The sequence below is a fragment of the Triturus cristatus genome, chromosome 1_2, assembly GCF_964204655.1.
Source record: "Triturus cristatus chromosome 1_2, aTriCri1.1, whole genome shotgun sequence".
NCBI lineage: Eukaryota > Metazoa > Chordata > Amphibia > Caudata > Salamandridae > Triturus > Triturus cristatus.
The window spans coordinates 919,656,137-919,672,001 of record NC_140580.1 but is presented as its reverse complement, the minus strand read 5'-3'; the positions used below and the strand labels follow the sequence as shown (position 1 = coordinate 919,672,001).

At 46.1% G+C, this 15,865-nt stretch overlaps 1 protein-coding gene across 1 annotated transcript in view; it reads right to left on the bottom strand.

The window, feature by feature from the left end:
• SLC25A33 (solute carrier family 25 member 33) overlaps positions 1–15,519 on the bottom strand; it is a 70,640-nt gene extending 55,121 nt beyond the window's left edge. The window contains exon 1 of the mRNA XM_085609764.1: positions 15,288–15,519. Coding sequence (XP_085465890.1) covers positions 15,288–15,328 — 41 coding nt within the window. The 5' untranslated portion in view covers positions 15,329–15,519. The remainder of the gene's footprint in view (positions 1–15,287) is intronic.
• Between the last annotated feature and the right edge of the window lie 346 nt (positions 15,520–15,865).

The window sequence follows — 15,865 nt, the reverse complement described above, 5'->3', positions numbered from 1 at the left end:
CGATTTCCACCTTCAAGTCTTATTCGATGATCTGGGCTTTATGTTTTTTGGCCCAGCTCGAAGCAGCAGCGGAGAAATGCACGGAGGACATGTTGTGCAGCATGCGCGTCTTTAACACGAGTTGCTGTACAAACAGCGAGGCTGTCCTGTGTGGCGCGCTGCCCGATACCACATCACGGAAAGCATGCAGCGCGGGGGGGAGGAGGGAGCGCCCGAGTGTTCCCAGGTTGCAAGGTCGGATGAGGTTTGGGATGCAGGTTCTTCCGGGAGCGATGGTGATGTGTACTCCCCATAGATGCATAGCAACGAGCACGAGGCGGTTGACGGGAGTAATAGTATTGTTTAACAAGGAGTTATAAGAACATCAAATATTACCAGTGAGGGCCAGACTCGCAGTGGTAGTATTTTCAAAAGAAAAAAACACAAAGAATGCTACAAGATTATCTAACATAAGCAAGGGTATTAACTAAATTCTGTGTGGTAAGCTTTGCTGTTCTTGGTTAGGGAAAGGAGATGCTCATTCTTACTATACATTACACCCCGCCCCACAACACCACTACGCTCAGCTCAAATGCCCGTTTCTCCAGCAGAGTGTTTAAGCATATGATTAGCACAGTGCCATCCACACCGAGCAAGAGAGTGATAAAGCCTCTTTCTATTTTTACAGCACCGTCTTTAGGTTTAGGATTAGCATAGTGCCTCCATACTGAGCTGAACAGTGACAAAAGCCTTTTACCAATCCAAGCACAGTTTTACAGCTTTGGATTGATAAAAACCATCAAAACCAACCAGGATGGAATAAACGCAACCCCAGAGATGTGTTTCACTCTAGTTAAATCTCATCTGAGAGCCATAGTTTTGACCAGACCCAAGGAGGCACCCAGTAAAAGTCAAGACCATACCTACTCAGGCTTTGAGTGCCACACACACAGAAGCTGCTCTCCACCTAAACTTGGGAACCCCCCAGACTTTCCTTCTTATTATTTGCAAAAATTGATGTGGCACTTTAAACCTGAAGGTTATTATTGGCTTGATCCATCTAAAGTTATTTTTAGGTTTCTTGTTTATTGTCTCCAGCTGCGTCAAAGGTTTTGCTGTTCCAGAGTTCAGGTTCTGGAACTCAGACTGTTGTGGCAGTTGGAGGCTGGGGCTCCGGGACTTTAGCTGTTGGGCTCTGTATTTATCAGAAGTTAATATTTAAATTACATATATCTTGCTTGGTTTTAATCCATCTGCCGTGCACATTACAATCATGTCACTGGGACAGCATTCCGTACTGAACCGTATGTAGAAAGATTGCAGTTTTTTTTAACCACATACTATCTGAAGCACGTGGGCCAATTGGCCGGCTCACAACTGCATTTTATATTTTCATCAAGGTGCAAAGCCTAGATTCGAACGAAGGTCTCCAGTTTGTCATTTAAATATTAGGCCTACTAGAGAGACTGAAGATTACTCCAGAGAGAACACCGGACCCAGCTCAACGACACAGAGGAACTAGTCCATGTGCAGTGGTGTCTCTAGATGTGATTCTTTTTTGAGAGGGTGGAGGTGAATCACACAAGGGCTACGTAGAACAGTCGGGACCCCCCTACAATGGGTGATCAGAAAGCTTGCGATATAGATATATTTACACACACTTAACATTTTAAGCAGGCTGAATTAAACAGGATTGTGGTCTGTAGAAGGGGCATGGTCTGTAGAAGGGGCAGGGTCTTCAGAGTGTGTCACTCCCATGCTCTTCGCACCCCTCTTCTGCAGACTGTTAGACATGTATGCTCTTTTTATCCATCTCTTCTGAAGCGCTCAAAATGTATATCTCACACCTCACCTCTTCACACTTCAGCACCCTCTTTTTCCTTTCTCCCGCACAAACTTCTTTGCCTCTCCATTTCACCACCCCCTACACACATTGCACCCATGCGTTTTCTTCGACCTTCACACTGTCAATATTTTGACAGCTCTGTACCTCCTTCACACACAATCACAATTAGCACACCCGACCATTGGTCTGTGCGCTCTGCAGAGGCCAAGGATTACATGAACATGGGTTCTGAACCCTTTATGATCCAGTAACAGGTACTCGGGGGGGGGGGGGGGGGGGGGGGGGAAATAAAAAAAAATACATACAAAAAAAGTCACAATATAATCAGGCCTGAACTCTATAATTGTCAATTATGTCCAAGTTTCCCATACATAATCTGAACTCTCACAGCTACACAGAAGCTACTCTTTTCACACTACACACTATTCAGGAAAAATAAAACACTATTAGAGAATGCAAGAGTAAGTGAAATGTAAACATGATCATAGGCCGTGTAGGCGAGAAGAGGCTTATGGGATTCACAAATATCCTATGCAGTGGACTGGGAAACATTACTGACGGATTTACATATACATTGCCAGTGTCTGGCTGACTAGTGTCGCTATGGTTTTGCTCACTGTGGAGTGCTCCTGGAACACTTGAGACGTCAGATTTCCTCCTAGCACTTACACCTGCTTAAGGTACCTGTGCGACCATATCAGCTGTTTTGTGGTACTGTTGCCACTGCGTATATCTTTATTGGACCTATGCTACGAACCCCAGTAATTGCTATGCAGGCACTATGTTGCCTTATCAAGTCATGCTTAGTTGCCTCGATAGTCTTATCGCTCGCCCTGGGTGCTTCCCTGGATATGCACAGGAAAGGTTGCACTATGTTATTGCTACAACTGGCAATCACCAACTGAGGAGCGGTCACTGCACAGGTTTGTTGATTTGAAAAGGTTTTACTTTTGGAATTATGCCGGTTAAACAGCCTTAACCAGAACTCTTACTGAGACGGTCGTAATGTCATAGTTGTCACATGTAATGCAATGGAGACGCAACATGTGCTCTGAAATGATGGGATGCAACTGCCTGTAATGTTATTCAAGGGAATGAAATTGGAAGAAAAACAAAACACACACAAACACACAACATCATAGGCAGTGCCTGTTTAGAATATTTACAGAGGGGCACCGGGTCCGCCATCCCTCCCCACCACCTTCCCCTCCTGGGACGACACTACCAATGTGATTTGCATATGCTAGCTACATCGTACTGACCTAGGAGGACGAAAAGTTTCCATCTAATTGATCCCAGTCGAAACCTCGTGAGTAACATCCTTTCCTTGGGGTGACTAACCCATTCCAAATCTGGCTTCAGCCCAGGGCTGGTTTGAATTAGTGCGTTCTCTCTTTAAAAGGAGTACTTTGCAGACTCCGAACGTTCTCTGTTCTGTACCCTACTCACCCAAAAAGTATTTGTGACCCAAACTATAGCTTCCGTTCTAAGGGTCTTCGGATTTAGGAAGAGAAAGGGCCAACCCAATTTTAAAAACTTGGACTGTATATATTTGAGCCAAGGTATTGAGGGGCCTAGAGCACACGACAGGCAATCCTCAATAATGTCCCCGTTAAGAGTGGCCTGGCCATTAGTCCAAGTAGAGTCCCATAAAACCAAAAGGTGCCAGTTTAATATGCTCCTCTATATAATCCGGACCTAGTTTACCGTGCACGATAAAATGGGGTCTGCTTACTGGAACCCCCAGGATCATTCTAAGCACCCTGCTTTCTTCAGTCTGCAAATCTTTAACATTTCAGTAGCCCCTGCACCATTTGAGAACACGAATACAATATTTTATAAATCTCCACAAGCGGCCAAATGGGCTTATTCTCAAACCAGGAGGAAAAACAAAAAATAGAGCCAACTGCCCATGAAAAACAAGATTCCTGCTCCACAAACAAGCAGCCCAGGTATATTTTTTCTCAAATGTTACGCCCAAATTTGGAGGGGGGGGGGGGGGGGGGGGGGGTAGGTAAAGTAACTGTCTCCAGGCGCTTTCCCAGCACAGTATGGGTTTTCATGTTTTTCAGCCACAGGCTAAAATAATAGTTTATGGACCTATAGTTCTCTAAATTCAAGTTCTCCTTAAAAAAGAAAAGAACCTCACAAACCAAGCTCCAAGGGTCTTAAGTCAGTTAGGGGTTCTGGCTAGCAAGACTGAATCATCGGTGTAGTGGAGCGCAGGCAACGGACTGTTTCTTCACAACTGGTAGATCCATCCCTACTTACAGAAGGGCAGTGTTTATTCTATTGTACATTAATACTAGAGGCCAAGATACAGCGTTGGTGAACTCCGCTTGTTAGCCTGAAGGGGTCAGTACATTAGCTTATCCACAAATTTTAGAGGCTGAAAGATCGAAATGCAGTACTCCGTAAAAATGACACCAACCCCTCCTCGACCCCCATAGAAGTCAGAGCCCAAAGCTTTGATCTACAAACATGCTTGATAGGTCCATAAAAACATGATGAATGGAACTGCGTTTGTCCAATTTATACCATCGAATCAAGAGATGCAGTTTGAGACATTGTGTTATCGCCCTAAACCCAGAGCGAAAGCCGTACTGTTACACGGACAGGATGTTATTGCCTGAAAGCCAGGTTACCAGTCTCTCCAAGATGATTCGACCCACTAACTTAAACTAGGTCTAAAATGGAGATAGGACGTTAACAGGATGGCTCCTGCTGGTTCCCCTTTTTGAACACCTGTTCAATAAACCTTGATTTACAGGAATTTGGAAAGCCAACCACCCAGGCATGAGTTAAGAGAGGTGCCCAGACATTGTAACGGTCCAATGGGATGCCATCGGGGCCAGGCGCGTTATTAGATGGACTCATCACAATAGCTGTAATTACCTCTTTCAGAGAAAATGAGATTAATTGCAGTGGGTCACGATCCATCCGACTGCACCACTAAACGGCGGAACAATATATTCTACTGAAGCGTGTTACCGATGCCTCTGGGCATATTACAATTCAGTGCAGACTTAGGTGAGGAATTATTGTTGACAATTTTCCAAAAGGTCCAAGTATCTTTGGTCAAGGAAGCATTTACTTAGTTTTCCCAACGCTCAGCCATCACCTTGGCTTATGATTAGAATGCTTAGGATTAGAATTATCGATTAGGAAGACGACTGAAATTTGATGTGCCCTCGAATACCCCAGTGAATTTAGTGGGAATATGGTGCGTGAGTCCATCCGATGATAACTGCTTTTGTTCTCCATAAAAAAAATAGTTGTAATTTGTTTTGCATATAGCATTTTATACTGCTTTTGTATTTTTGCAATTAATTTTGTCTATGTTTTTAAATACATGTGCTTTTATAATCTAAACTGACAGAAATGAAGAATTTGATGAACAAAATAAGAGCCAGACATGGGGAACACCGCTCTGACCAACCAGTAACAGAGAAGCACTACTTCTCAGAGCAGTAATAAACAGCCAATCACTGCTCTGATCAGCCAGTAGTCGGAAGTTGCATTGCAATAACGGACCTATAGTGGAGGTTGCGCTCCTCTGCCAGGAAATCGTGGGGTTGGCATTGTTCGGACCATCCAATGCTAACTATTGCAAAAAGTAGGCATGCTTAGTCTGGAAGCCTACATGGGCCCCTCTTCAATCATAGTGGGTAAAGAGGCATAGGCAACAATAGAGGACGAATATCCTTGAAGACACATGCATGATGCACCTGCCTTAATGACCTTTGTCATTTTTTTTGCATATCTGCAGGAAATAGAGGGCCCCGAGATCAGCCAACACTAGGAAATTTAGGGGAAACTAGTCATTCCCTTGTAGACCTGCTCCTGTACAAACACAGGGAATCTGGAACCCAACCAGATGAAAATTCCCAGACATCCTACCGCAAAGACCCAGTGACAAATATGCCTCCCGTCACAGGAATCAGACTGTACAGACACATAGCACCCAGTGCCAAATCACCCACCCGCTTCCAGGCATCCTACTGTACAGACTTGTGGTACCCAGAGCCAAACCAGCCTTCCCTCATAGAAATCCTACCGCGCAGATAAAGGGATCCCAAGGCCCAGCAGGCCACCTCCTCGCAATCATGCTATAGTACAAACACATGGCACCTCGGGCAAAACCATCTGCTCCCTGCAAGTCATCGTAGCATACAGACAAGGGCTATCTACAGCCCAACCAGACTTACCCTTCTCGGACATATAAATACTTGGAATTCATGGCAAAACTGGCATTTCTTTCTCAGGAATCCTATCTTACAGACAGAAGTAACCCTAGACCATAAAAATCAGTCTGACAGACATGCCACCTTTGAGACAAAGATTATCAAGAGCCCAAGCGGTCTACTGGAACCACAGGCCCACGCTGTTGCTCCTCCCCCGTTGATGTAGCAAACAGATGTAGCACTGCCTGGGATAAGTCACTCCAAGTTAAGGCACCATATAGCCAGGTAACTCTGGGCCCAAGCAGCTGGTTCCTACCACACATGATTCTATCTTGATCCAGAACCAAGCAGGTATGCTAGCATACACAGTCAAAGAACCAAGATCCATAGCAGCTTGTGACTTCCTGGTAGATGGACCAACAGATGTAGGGTGTCAAGAGCCCAAACAGCCATCTTGGTACCATACAGTTAAAAAGAACCAGCAGCCTAACCTTCGGATCACACTCGTTCTCTCAGTTTTGAAACAGTCTTTCTACACATTCACCCCGTGCCCCATCCAACCTACCCACCCCACCACCCTTTAACACAGCACTGCTCTATTCACAAACTTGTTTGATTACTCAGACTGCTGGAGAAGCCAGACTCTAATCACTGCTTTTGTGTTGCCATCACTTTCTAGAGCAGCTTAAATCCTGCTGAGGACAGAATTGACCAAGGTGCATCTGGGAATGTGGGAGTCATCAGGTCTAATATGGACTGTTGCGTGGAAGTTAAGTGGCTTGTTTAGAAGCAGCTGTCGGAGCTCAAAGCTTGCCAGATATGATGCAACTTTACATCAGCCTTCCAAAGTGGCACAACCACACACAGAATGTGTGACTCATGGCCAAGAAAGTACAGTAGTTCCTGAAATAACCAGTCTGTAGTGTGAGACACGGGCAAACGATGAAAGGAAGGGATACACGTGGATAGGAACAAAAAAAAAAAAATCAGGATTCTCTCTGCTTGAGTGGCGAGTGTTCAATGTCCGAATAGGAAAAGAGGCAGACAGTGAATGGTCACAAGTAAGAAAACTAACGCTACCACAATGTCCCAGACAGGCAAGATAAATCTTTGCTTAGGGAGAATTGTGTTGGATACGTGAACAGTACAAGATAAAGGAAGAGGGAACTAGAGACCACCTCCCCCCCACACCAGAGGGTACTTTTGGGATTATACCATCTACAGACTACAAAATTAGCAAACGTCTGCCAAGGTTACAAGAGAGCCAAGAGTATGTGTAATGTACACGGGGGGCTACGGTAACGCTGGGGTGTAGCGAGAGGGGAACTGGAAGATTGGGACATACAGGATTTGCATTCTGTGACTTGTAGTCCTGATTTTAGAATGGGAAAACGGGACTATAGGTATCAGAATGCAAAGCAAAAACTGTGATTAGGTGAGCTATTACACGCATAGATCTGGGAAAATGCAGAGATTTTATGTTGCAGTGTGCTGCTGAAACCTCTGGGAAATTCTGCATTAACAAGCATTGGCAAAGCCTATATGTCTCGCCTTTTTGGCCTCATTTTGTAGGAGCACATGTCACACATGCCTTTAAAATGACAAAGGCATGTTTTTCTTTTTAGTTACCAATCGAAGTTGGATTAGTAACTAAAAATAAAATAAAATGCACAAAAGCTTGTTTTAGCAGCCGGGCAGGAGAGAGCAGAGGCAACATGGAGGCGGATGGTGAGGTGAAAGGCTGATGCAAAACAGGAGGCGATGTAACAGCAACAAGGAAAGCTGCAGGGGGGCGCGAATGCAACACGAGGGGGAAGGGCAAGCAACTAAATGGGCGTGGATGGGAGGGGAAATGGTGAGAAGCATACAGGTGAGTGCAAGAAGGAAGGGGCCGGGAGAAGCGGTCAGGGAACAGAGAAATATTTTGTGTACATTTCTCCTTCTGCACTAAGGAGACAGTTTGAAAACACTCCCTCTGATGGAGTGCTTAACACAATAGAGAAAAGTGTTACTTGAAAAGCAAGTGGTGGAAGCAGTAATGCAAGCCAAACAGATTGTAAAGAGATAATGCACCATGAGAGAAAGACTATATTGACAAGCTGGAACACCAATAAGAAGAAAGCAAATGAGTGACAGAGCCAACCAATGGTGGAAAATGGGCAGACTAAGCCTCTTTGTTTTTTGGTAAGCCAAAATACACCTTACAACAAACAGTGCATGCGATGCTTATTAGGCTTGACTCAAAAACTAAAGCAGTCTATGGTTCTGAACTCGTATGCATTAGCATGGGACCATTACAATCTATGGAAGAGGCAGAGTACAAACAGAACCAGACAAATGCCAATGTAGGCCACGGAACACAGACCATGCGTTTCTTTATAATCTTCTTAACATATTTCAGAGTAAAAACCTAAACATTTGTTGTAATTGTGGTTATAGAATAACATTGTACTAAAAAAAAAAAAAAAAAAAAAAAAAAAATTAAGAAAGAAAGTTGTCAAACACAGTCATTTAACTCCAAGAATGTGGTTACGGAGATTCTAACAAGGCCTGTTTGAGTAGGGAGATTGTAGTCTCAAAAACTATGTCCCCTTTGTAGTTTCTCCTTTAGTTGAAAAAAAACAAAAAAAAAAAAAAAAAAAAAAAGCAGTGTGCCTCCAACACATTGATTACTTGTATAAAAGGTTTCGGTTCATGATTTAGGCTAGGGTGTTTGCCTCCAAGTGCAGGTGGCCTACAAACATGGCTAGAAACCAGCCCCAGCCTTTGTTATGTAATGTTTTTTTATTTAAATGCAGCCTTGTAATCATTAAGATCAGCAAGTCCCATCTACCTCTTCAGGGGAGGAGCTGCAGCCACTCTGGATCAGAAGCAACACCATGGAGGAGGGCTGGGGAGAGACAACTGTGGAAAAAGCTAGAGTAACCAGCCGTGTCAGCATGACTTTGCATGAGCCACCGCTGCGATTACCATCTCAGAGCTGCTTGTGACTGCTGGCTTCGCAGACAGGAAACCCGAGCATGTGTTTGCTCTGACCCTCCACATCTAGAAAAGGACCATCACAGCCAATGGACTTTAAGCACATAAGTCCTGAAGGGTACCAGAACCTGAATTGCACTGGGCACTCACTGCTGCTCTAAGGGCCGTACAGGTCTAGCAGGCAGTCTATTGAAAATCTAAAACGGGGTAAAAGAATAAAAGGCACTCGACTCCCAAGCAGAGCGCCAAGTGAGGCTTTTGGCACTGCAACAGCTGAGTATGGCAGGTACAGGATATGTCTGGCATTGCTTAAATCGACTACCAATATTGCTGGTGCTTGGTGTTGCTGTTATTAGTGAACATAGGGAAGTGTTATTTATGATAGGTAAACAACCAAAACAACGCGGTAACCACATGAGAGACCAACAGGCAGGTGCGCAACAGCTTAGTGATATTACAGACTACTCTCCAAAGAGTTTTATAAATATGTACCGCTCCCCACTAGAACGGGGGGGGTGGGGGGGGGGGGGGGGGGGAGAGAAAAAGAGTGTGCTGCTCAATTGCAGTTTTTACCTTTTTTTGTTGGTGGTTACAGAGCAACGTTTCAATCCCAAATTGTAATGGAATATCTCTTTCCCAGCTCAACACTACAGCCTCTTCTACGAAAAAGATCCACAGGCTCAAGTCAACGTGGGTGTCTCTCTGCACTCCATCCTACACCCACATTAAACCACTAGACTCACTGCTAGTGTATGATAAGTGTGCCATCCCTCTAAATACGCCCATCCCGTTAACGTTGCAGATGGCATTCTTTGCTAAAAACAAAGTACATTTAAAAAATAGTCCCTCTAATTTACACCAGATATCAGCTACTCTTTTCCAAAAGCCTTGAAGCGCACCTGCCACCTTCCCCATTTTCAGCCTACTCAGCCCACTGCAGAAGTCCTTCACCAACTCCTTGAAAACGGTTCTCGCTCTAACTTGGTCATCTCTGCTCGAACAATCACTTTTCTTCACGACCTCTCCACATGCCCTTTGCCATTGCACCCTGTTCCACCTTATGTTACAAGTCCTTTGGGTCATTCGAAACTCCACCGAAATGCCACCTCCCCTTGCCCCGTGGAGTTCAAGTGGGGACGGATTGGTAATGCGGGCACTCGGGCATTGGCCGAAGGGCCGGTGTCTCAGTGCCCTCTGTGGGCCGTTTTCCACCCCCTTTCCCAGTCCACAGAGAGCACCGGACAGGGAGAGGAAAGCAGCCTCGCTGTGCAGCCCTTCATAGATTATCAGCTGTGGTCTCTCCTTCACCCCCTGCCAAGCAGTCACCCTGATGGGGGGCTGGGGAAGGGTGATTGTGTGCCAGAATCGGCCTCCCAGGGGTCCAGGTGTTGCTCAGGCCATTGAGCCATCTGCACCTTGCCCCCCCCCCCCCCCTGGGCCCACACAGCCCTGAAACAGTGTTTTCATTAACACCTCACCCACACTCATTCAAGGAATAGTGGGCGAGGAAGAATGGGTCTCGCTGAGGGGGCCAGGTAATGTTGGGAAATGGCACCATCTTCACCTTACACCCCCCCCCTCTTCCCATATGGCCCAGCAGCTGTATTTTTTTGCTTTATCCCCTCTCCTGCCAGGCCATTGAGATTTACAAATAGCTGGGGCCTCTGTTTTTCAGGTGCTCCTGCGCTGGAGAATATATATTTTTTTTAAGAGAAAGGGGCCTCGCTGGTTTTCAGGCGTTCCTGCGCTCATGGGCTGGGGAATAATTTTGTAATAAAAAGGGGCCTCGCTATTTTTCAGTTGCTCAGCTTGTAGGACATTGTCACCCTGACCCTGTGTCCTTCCCAAGAACAATATCCTCCCACTTACATTCCTTGTGTGTTCAATGAAAAGCCATGCCCGCGAAAGTGGGCCAAATTGTGATCCCAATCCGACCCTGCCCCTTACCCGCTTATCCCAGACTCCACCTCCCCGCCTACTCTATCGTGGGCAGGCCCTGCGCCCTCACCAACGCATACCAGTGGGAAGTAATATGGAACCTCTATACGTTTATTTAAAGTCCGAGTCTTTCCACACTTGGATCACCTTGGCTACTTTTGTACAGCAGCGTAGCAAGGATGCCAGTGGTCCTGGTGCCTGCAAGGAAAAAGGCCCCTTTGATTGCTGCTGAGGTAGCAAAATACAGCAAACATCAGGGTGCCCTCGGGACAGTACACCCGGTGCACTGCGCCTGCTGCGTCAACGGCAACTAAACCTATATTGAAACTGTAAGAAACTCAAAAGGTTATACATTTCAATTAACCCAATTTAGTAAAAATGTATAGTTGCATATAAATAGTCACGTGATTTACGTGAAAACATCCCGTCACACAACAGAAACAGGTGGTTCAATTGTGTCCTTCGAGATAGTGTGGACAACATACCGGCTCAATGTCATAGCAAGGACGGCTGAGTGGCGTGAGAAGCCCTTTACTTTTGAGAAAGTCGCCGGAAAACAGTCTAGCAACCGGGGGAGTTTTCCCAATACGTGTGCAGCTGTTCGGGGAAATACTATTTACTGACGGGGCGGGGAAATCACTTCCTTGTGCAGGGTTTCGTGTCTGATGCAAACACCGAGAGGGAAGCAAATTCCGGTCACATCTTGCACCACCCTACGCGGCTGAAACAGGCGAGATGCGGCGTTCACACCTGGCGGAAGCTGCCAACGTCTTGTAATCTACGGAGCCACGTTTGTACCAACCTCCTCTGCCCCCGTCCACCTGAAACAGGTGAGAAGCGGCGTCCATACCTGGAGGGACAGCCTGCGTCTTGTAATCGGCCGGAGCAGTGTCAAAACCCTTCTAGAAACCAGCTATCAAGGTCGTACAAGTCGCCGGCAGGAGTCATTTTATTTTACTTCTTGGAAATCGGTGTAAAAAGACACACCTATGCCGGATCTTTCCCGGTAAGTGGTGCTTTATATTCCGACTCGTTTCATCTGCTGGAGGCTACTATTACATAAATACAGATTGTTAAAATGAAGACCTGCAGCTGATCAATACCCAATATCTGGATCCTATGGAATTAGTTAGCGAGTACAACCTGAACGGAGCGGGCCTCAGCACTGTGCTGTTTATGGTTGTGAAGAGCAAAGAGGCCTATATAGAAACACGGACAGGCAGGGCCGGCTGGGGTAGGATCACCTCACGCATATGCCATTTCCTAAAATCCAACTGACACTGGAACAGCACAGCTGGATCTCAAATTGTTTGAACGGTCTTGAAACCGGATCCCTTCCATAATTACCTTTGCAGCACAAGGCGTTGGGTCCCAGCGGGAACATGCCTTGTGACGTGCGAAGGGCCATTTAACACGTAGATTCCACTGGGGAGCATGGCTGAAATGCACACCAACTCTTTCCTCCATTGGGGATATGTCACTCACTGGGTGCAGATCACATCTTAGAGCAGCCCCAATCTAATCCCGCCTCGATGGCCTCCTTGGTTTTATCAGAGCCTGATACTCGGAAGTCATCAAAAGGCCTTGGCCTCTAGTACAGAGTTTTGGACTGCCCCTGAAACCAGATTTTCTAATAAGGAGACACAAGAAGGTCCCAGTGTGATCTGATGGTAAATGTGTGTGCTGGAACTTGATAACAAATACCAAGGGTAAATAAGTAAACACCTGGTAGACAGGCCCAGCCTGCTTCGCTCCGGAAAATTAATCCTAGAGGAGGACTAGCCAATCAGATTTTCTCAAAAGACCAGTTATGCTGAGGCCACTGAACCTACCCCCATTTCCCCTACAGCCCAGTTTACCTCTTCTCTTCATACACAACTAAAAGCTTAGTAGAGCCTGAAGTAAAAACAAAGCAAAAACCTAGAATTAGAATGAGAAGTGAGTGAGACAAACTAACACCAACAGCAAACGTAACGTCATCGTCAGTGTCCCCAGGTTGATGCAGCCAATGAAGAGAATACAGGCTGATGCCGCCAATGAAGATAATACAGGCTGTGCACCAAGAGTGCCAGGTGAGGTTAATGCAGCGGATCAGCAACCAGATGGAAGATAATGCCAGAATTACAGGAACAGGATTAAACAAAGGCTAAAAATGGTGCGAGGTCAGATCGAGGCATGATGCGAATGCTAGTTTAAAAAAAAAAAAAAAAAAAAAAATGGGAACAGACTGGAGAGGAAGGAGAAAGTAAAACCAGGAGTGAGAAGAGAAGGTTACTTCGGGACATGCCTGGGGTTAATTAGGGATGCAGGTCAGTGGTTTGCATGCGTGTTCTGTGATCTCTGTGCAGCCTCCATGTCTTCGGTCTGAATATCAGTAGGCTGCCCTTCTCTTTGCCTTTTCGGGATGAGAGTGGTGGGGGCAGAAATCCAGGACTTACAATGCCATCAAGGTATGCAGCTTTTAAGCAAGTAAGGAAACACACTTACTTCCTGCTCACGCGCATAATTTACTTGACTTTAATTAGCCCATTTATTTCAGGACACGTTCTATTATTCATAGAAGGAACTCCTCACGCTGGCACAAAGAAAGAAACTTGAAGGTTTGCCTTGTGAGTTTTTCCACTCATGCTGTACAGTACAACTGCATGAGACATACAAAAGAAGAAAAACAAGCACTGGCAAAACCCAAGTGGCTGGCTTTTTTCTAGTGTAAGTGCTTGGTAATAGTTAGGCCACAAGACCCCATATTAAAGTAACAACCTTGGTCTAACCTGGCCGCTGGGAGTAGGGTCCTTTGCTTAACAAACTACATTGGATAAGTTAAACTCTACCGTCCATTACATCTATAGAGCATACTACTAATTAATTGCTTGATTAAAAGGAGTCAGAAACTGAAGTTTGCATTGTAAGTGGTGAACAGGTTATGCTGCATATGGAAAGAAAACACAAACACAGCGCAGTTGCAACCATGAAAAAGTAAAGCATTCGCTATATGGGATGAATGGTGATGTCCACATTCCTGAGGAAGGATTGTCTTTTTAAAGTCTTTCGCAAGAACTAAACAAGAAATCAAACTCAGGACTCACCCATACTACTTGCTTCAACACTCCAACTGGTTAATCTTGAGAAACTGTTTTTTATCCATTTAGATTTCCATCCACATCTCGAAATATGAAGTTACTAGCTACCAAACAACTCAGGGTTCATAAGTTCCAGCAACAGCCAACAAACCCGGAGAGCGACTGATGGGGTCTGACAAAATTCTATCGAAGAAAACTGTGTTTTGCCTCCAACATTTACAATAAAAAAAATCCACAATCTGGCACCGTTTAATGAACCTAGCAGCCTGATTCACAAAATTATTCCCTTAGAATTATTCTTGAGTTTAGATCAACTTCCTTTCTTTAATGAGATTCACAGAAGATCTCAAGTTAGTTCAATACAGCCTACCAAGAGTTTAGATGTTCTTAAGTACTTTAGTGAATGAAAGGCATGTATATGGATACGCTGTAAATGCTATGCCAGTAAACGGGGGTGATTGAGGGTACACACCACATCTTGCAGGCAGACCCAGCCATAACCACAGGATGTTTAGCGTCCCTGCCGGGACTCGAACCCGGTTTCCCCGCTTCAAAGTCGACTGCTCTAGCCGTTAGCACATACTGCTAAATTGTACATATTCAATAGAAATTCTGATTTTGCTAATCCGGCATGAGAATTTACAGATGCAAATTGCTTATTTCCGCACACCCGGGTTGAAACTGGGCTTGCCAAAATAGTTATCTAATCGGCTCTAAATTACGAGAGACAGCAATCAAAAAGGCATTGTATACTTCAATTAGGATAAAGTTAAAAGCGTTAAAACATGAGCCTTGCATCTAACAGTGACAGATTCAGTTTTGGGGAACGGAGGTGGGTAATGGATTTGGGACGAAGGGCAGGCTCACGGGCGGTATAGGGGGGGGGGGGGAAGACTGATTCACAGGGACAGTTTCACAGGGTCGAGTCGAGGCAGATTCACGGGCGGTAAGATAGGTAAGGCAGACTCACGGATGGTGAGGCGGGGGAAGGGGGCAGACTTGGAGGCCGCAGACCCTGGGGTGGGGGGGGGGGGGCAACGTAGAATTGTGCGCTGGTGGGTAGGCTCGTGCGGGGTGGGGGCAGGTTCGTGAGGGGGAAGAGGCGAGCTTGGGGAGACAGACACTGAAGAGAAGCCACTATTATTAGGAGCGGAGGACCGAAGTCTTTAGAGGCATGATCCTTAGGGTAGTAGGTACCAACGAGGTGGCACCGTTTTGGCGCGTGGTGGACTGGGAATGGTCTGGGCAGCAGTGTTTGTGGGGACAGGGGGTCATCCTCACCCTCCAGCGAACAGGTGCAGCAAGGTATCCCGCTGGCTCATGGTTCCTCTTAGCTCCTTCAGCTAGCCGCTCGTGCTCCTCCTTAGTCTCCTCTGGATGCTCGATCCTCGCTTCTTTGGGTTTCCGCTACCTCTTCTTGCCGTTTTCCCTCAGTGCGGAACCGGCTCTTTCCAGCATCAACTAAAACGTCAATCGGGAGAGGCGTGGCCTCTGACGCCAGAGGAGGTGTGCGCGGTGGGCGGTCTTTGTCGAACCATGTTCACGACCAAACGCGTGGGGACGTGGTCTGTGACGTCTTGGAGGTGTGGTAGGCCTCCCCCGCCCCTCTTGGGGAAAAATGGTGTGGCCTGAGAGCGGACCTGCAAGAATGGAGGAGATTAATGGCAGAGTAAGGCAGTAAGAAAGGGGGCGCTGTCCTAGACGTCATCACTACTCCTGAAAGTGGCAATTCCAATGCTGCGCATGTATATGTGTAACTCGTCTGTTGTGTCAGCCATGTCAGAGTCAGGCTAGACGACGTACGACAGCGATGCTGTCTGAGAACAAGAAAACTGGCCACCGTGGTATGCTGCCTTATT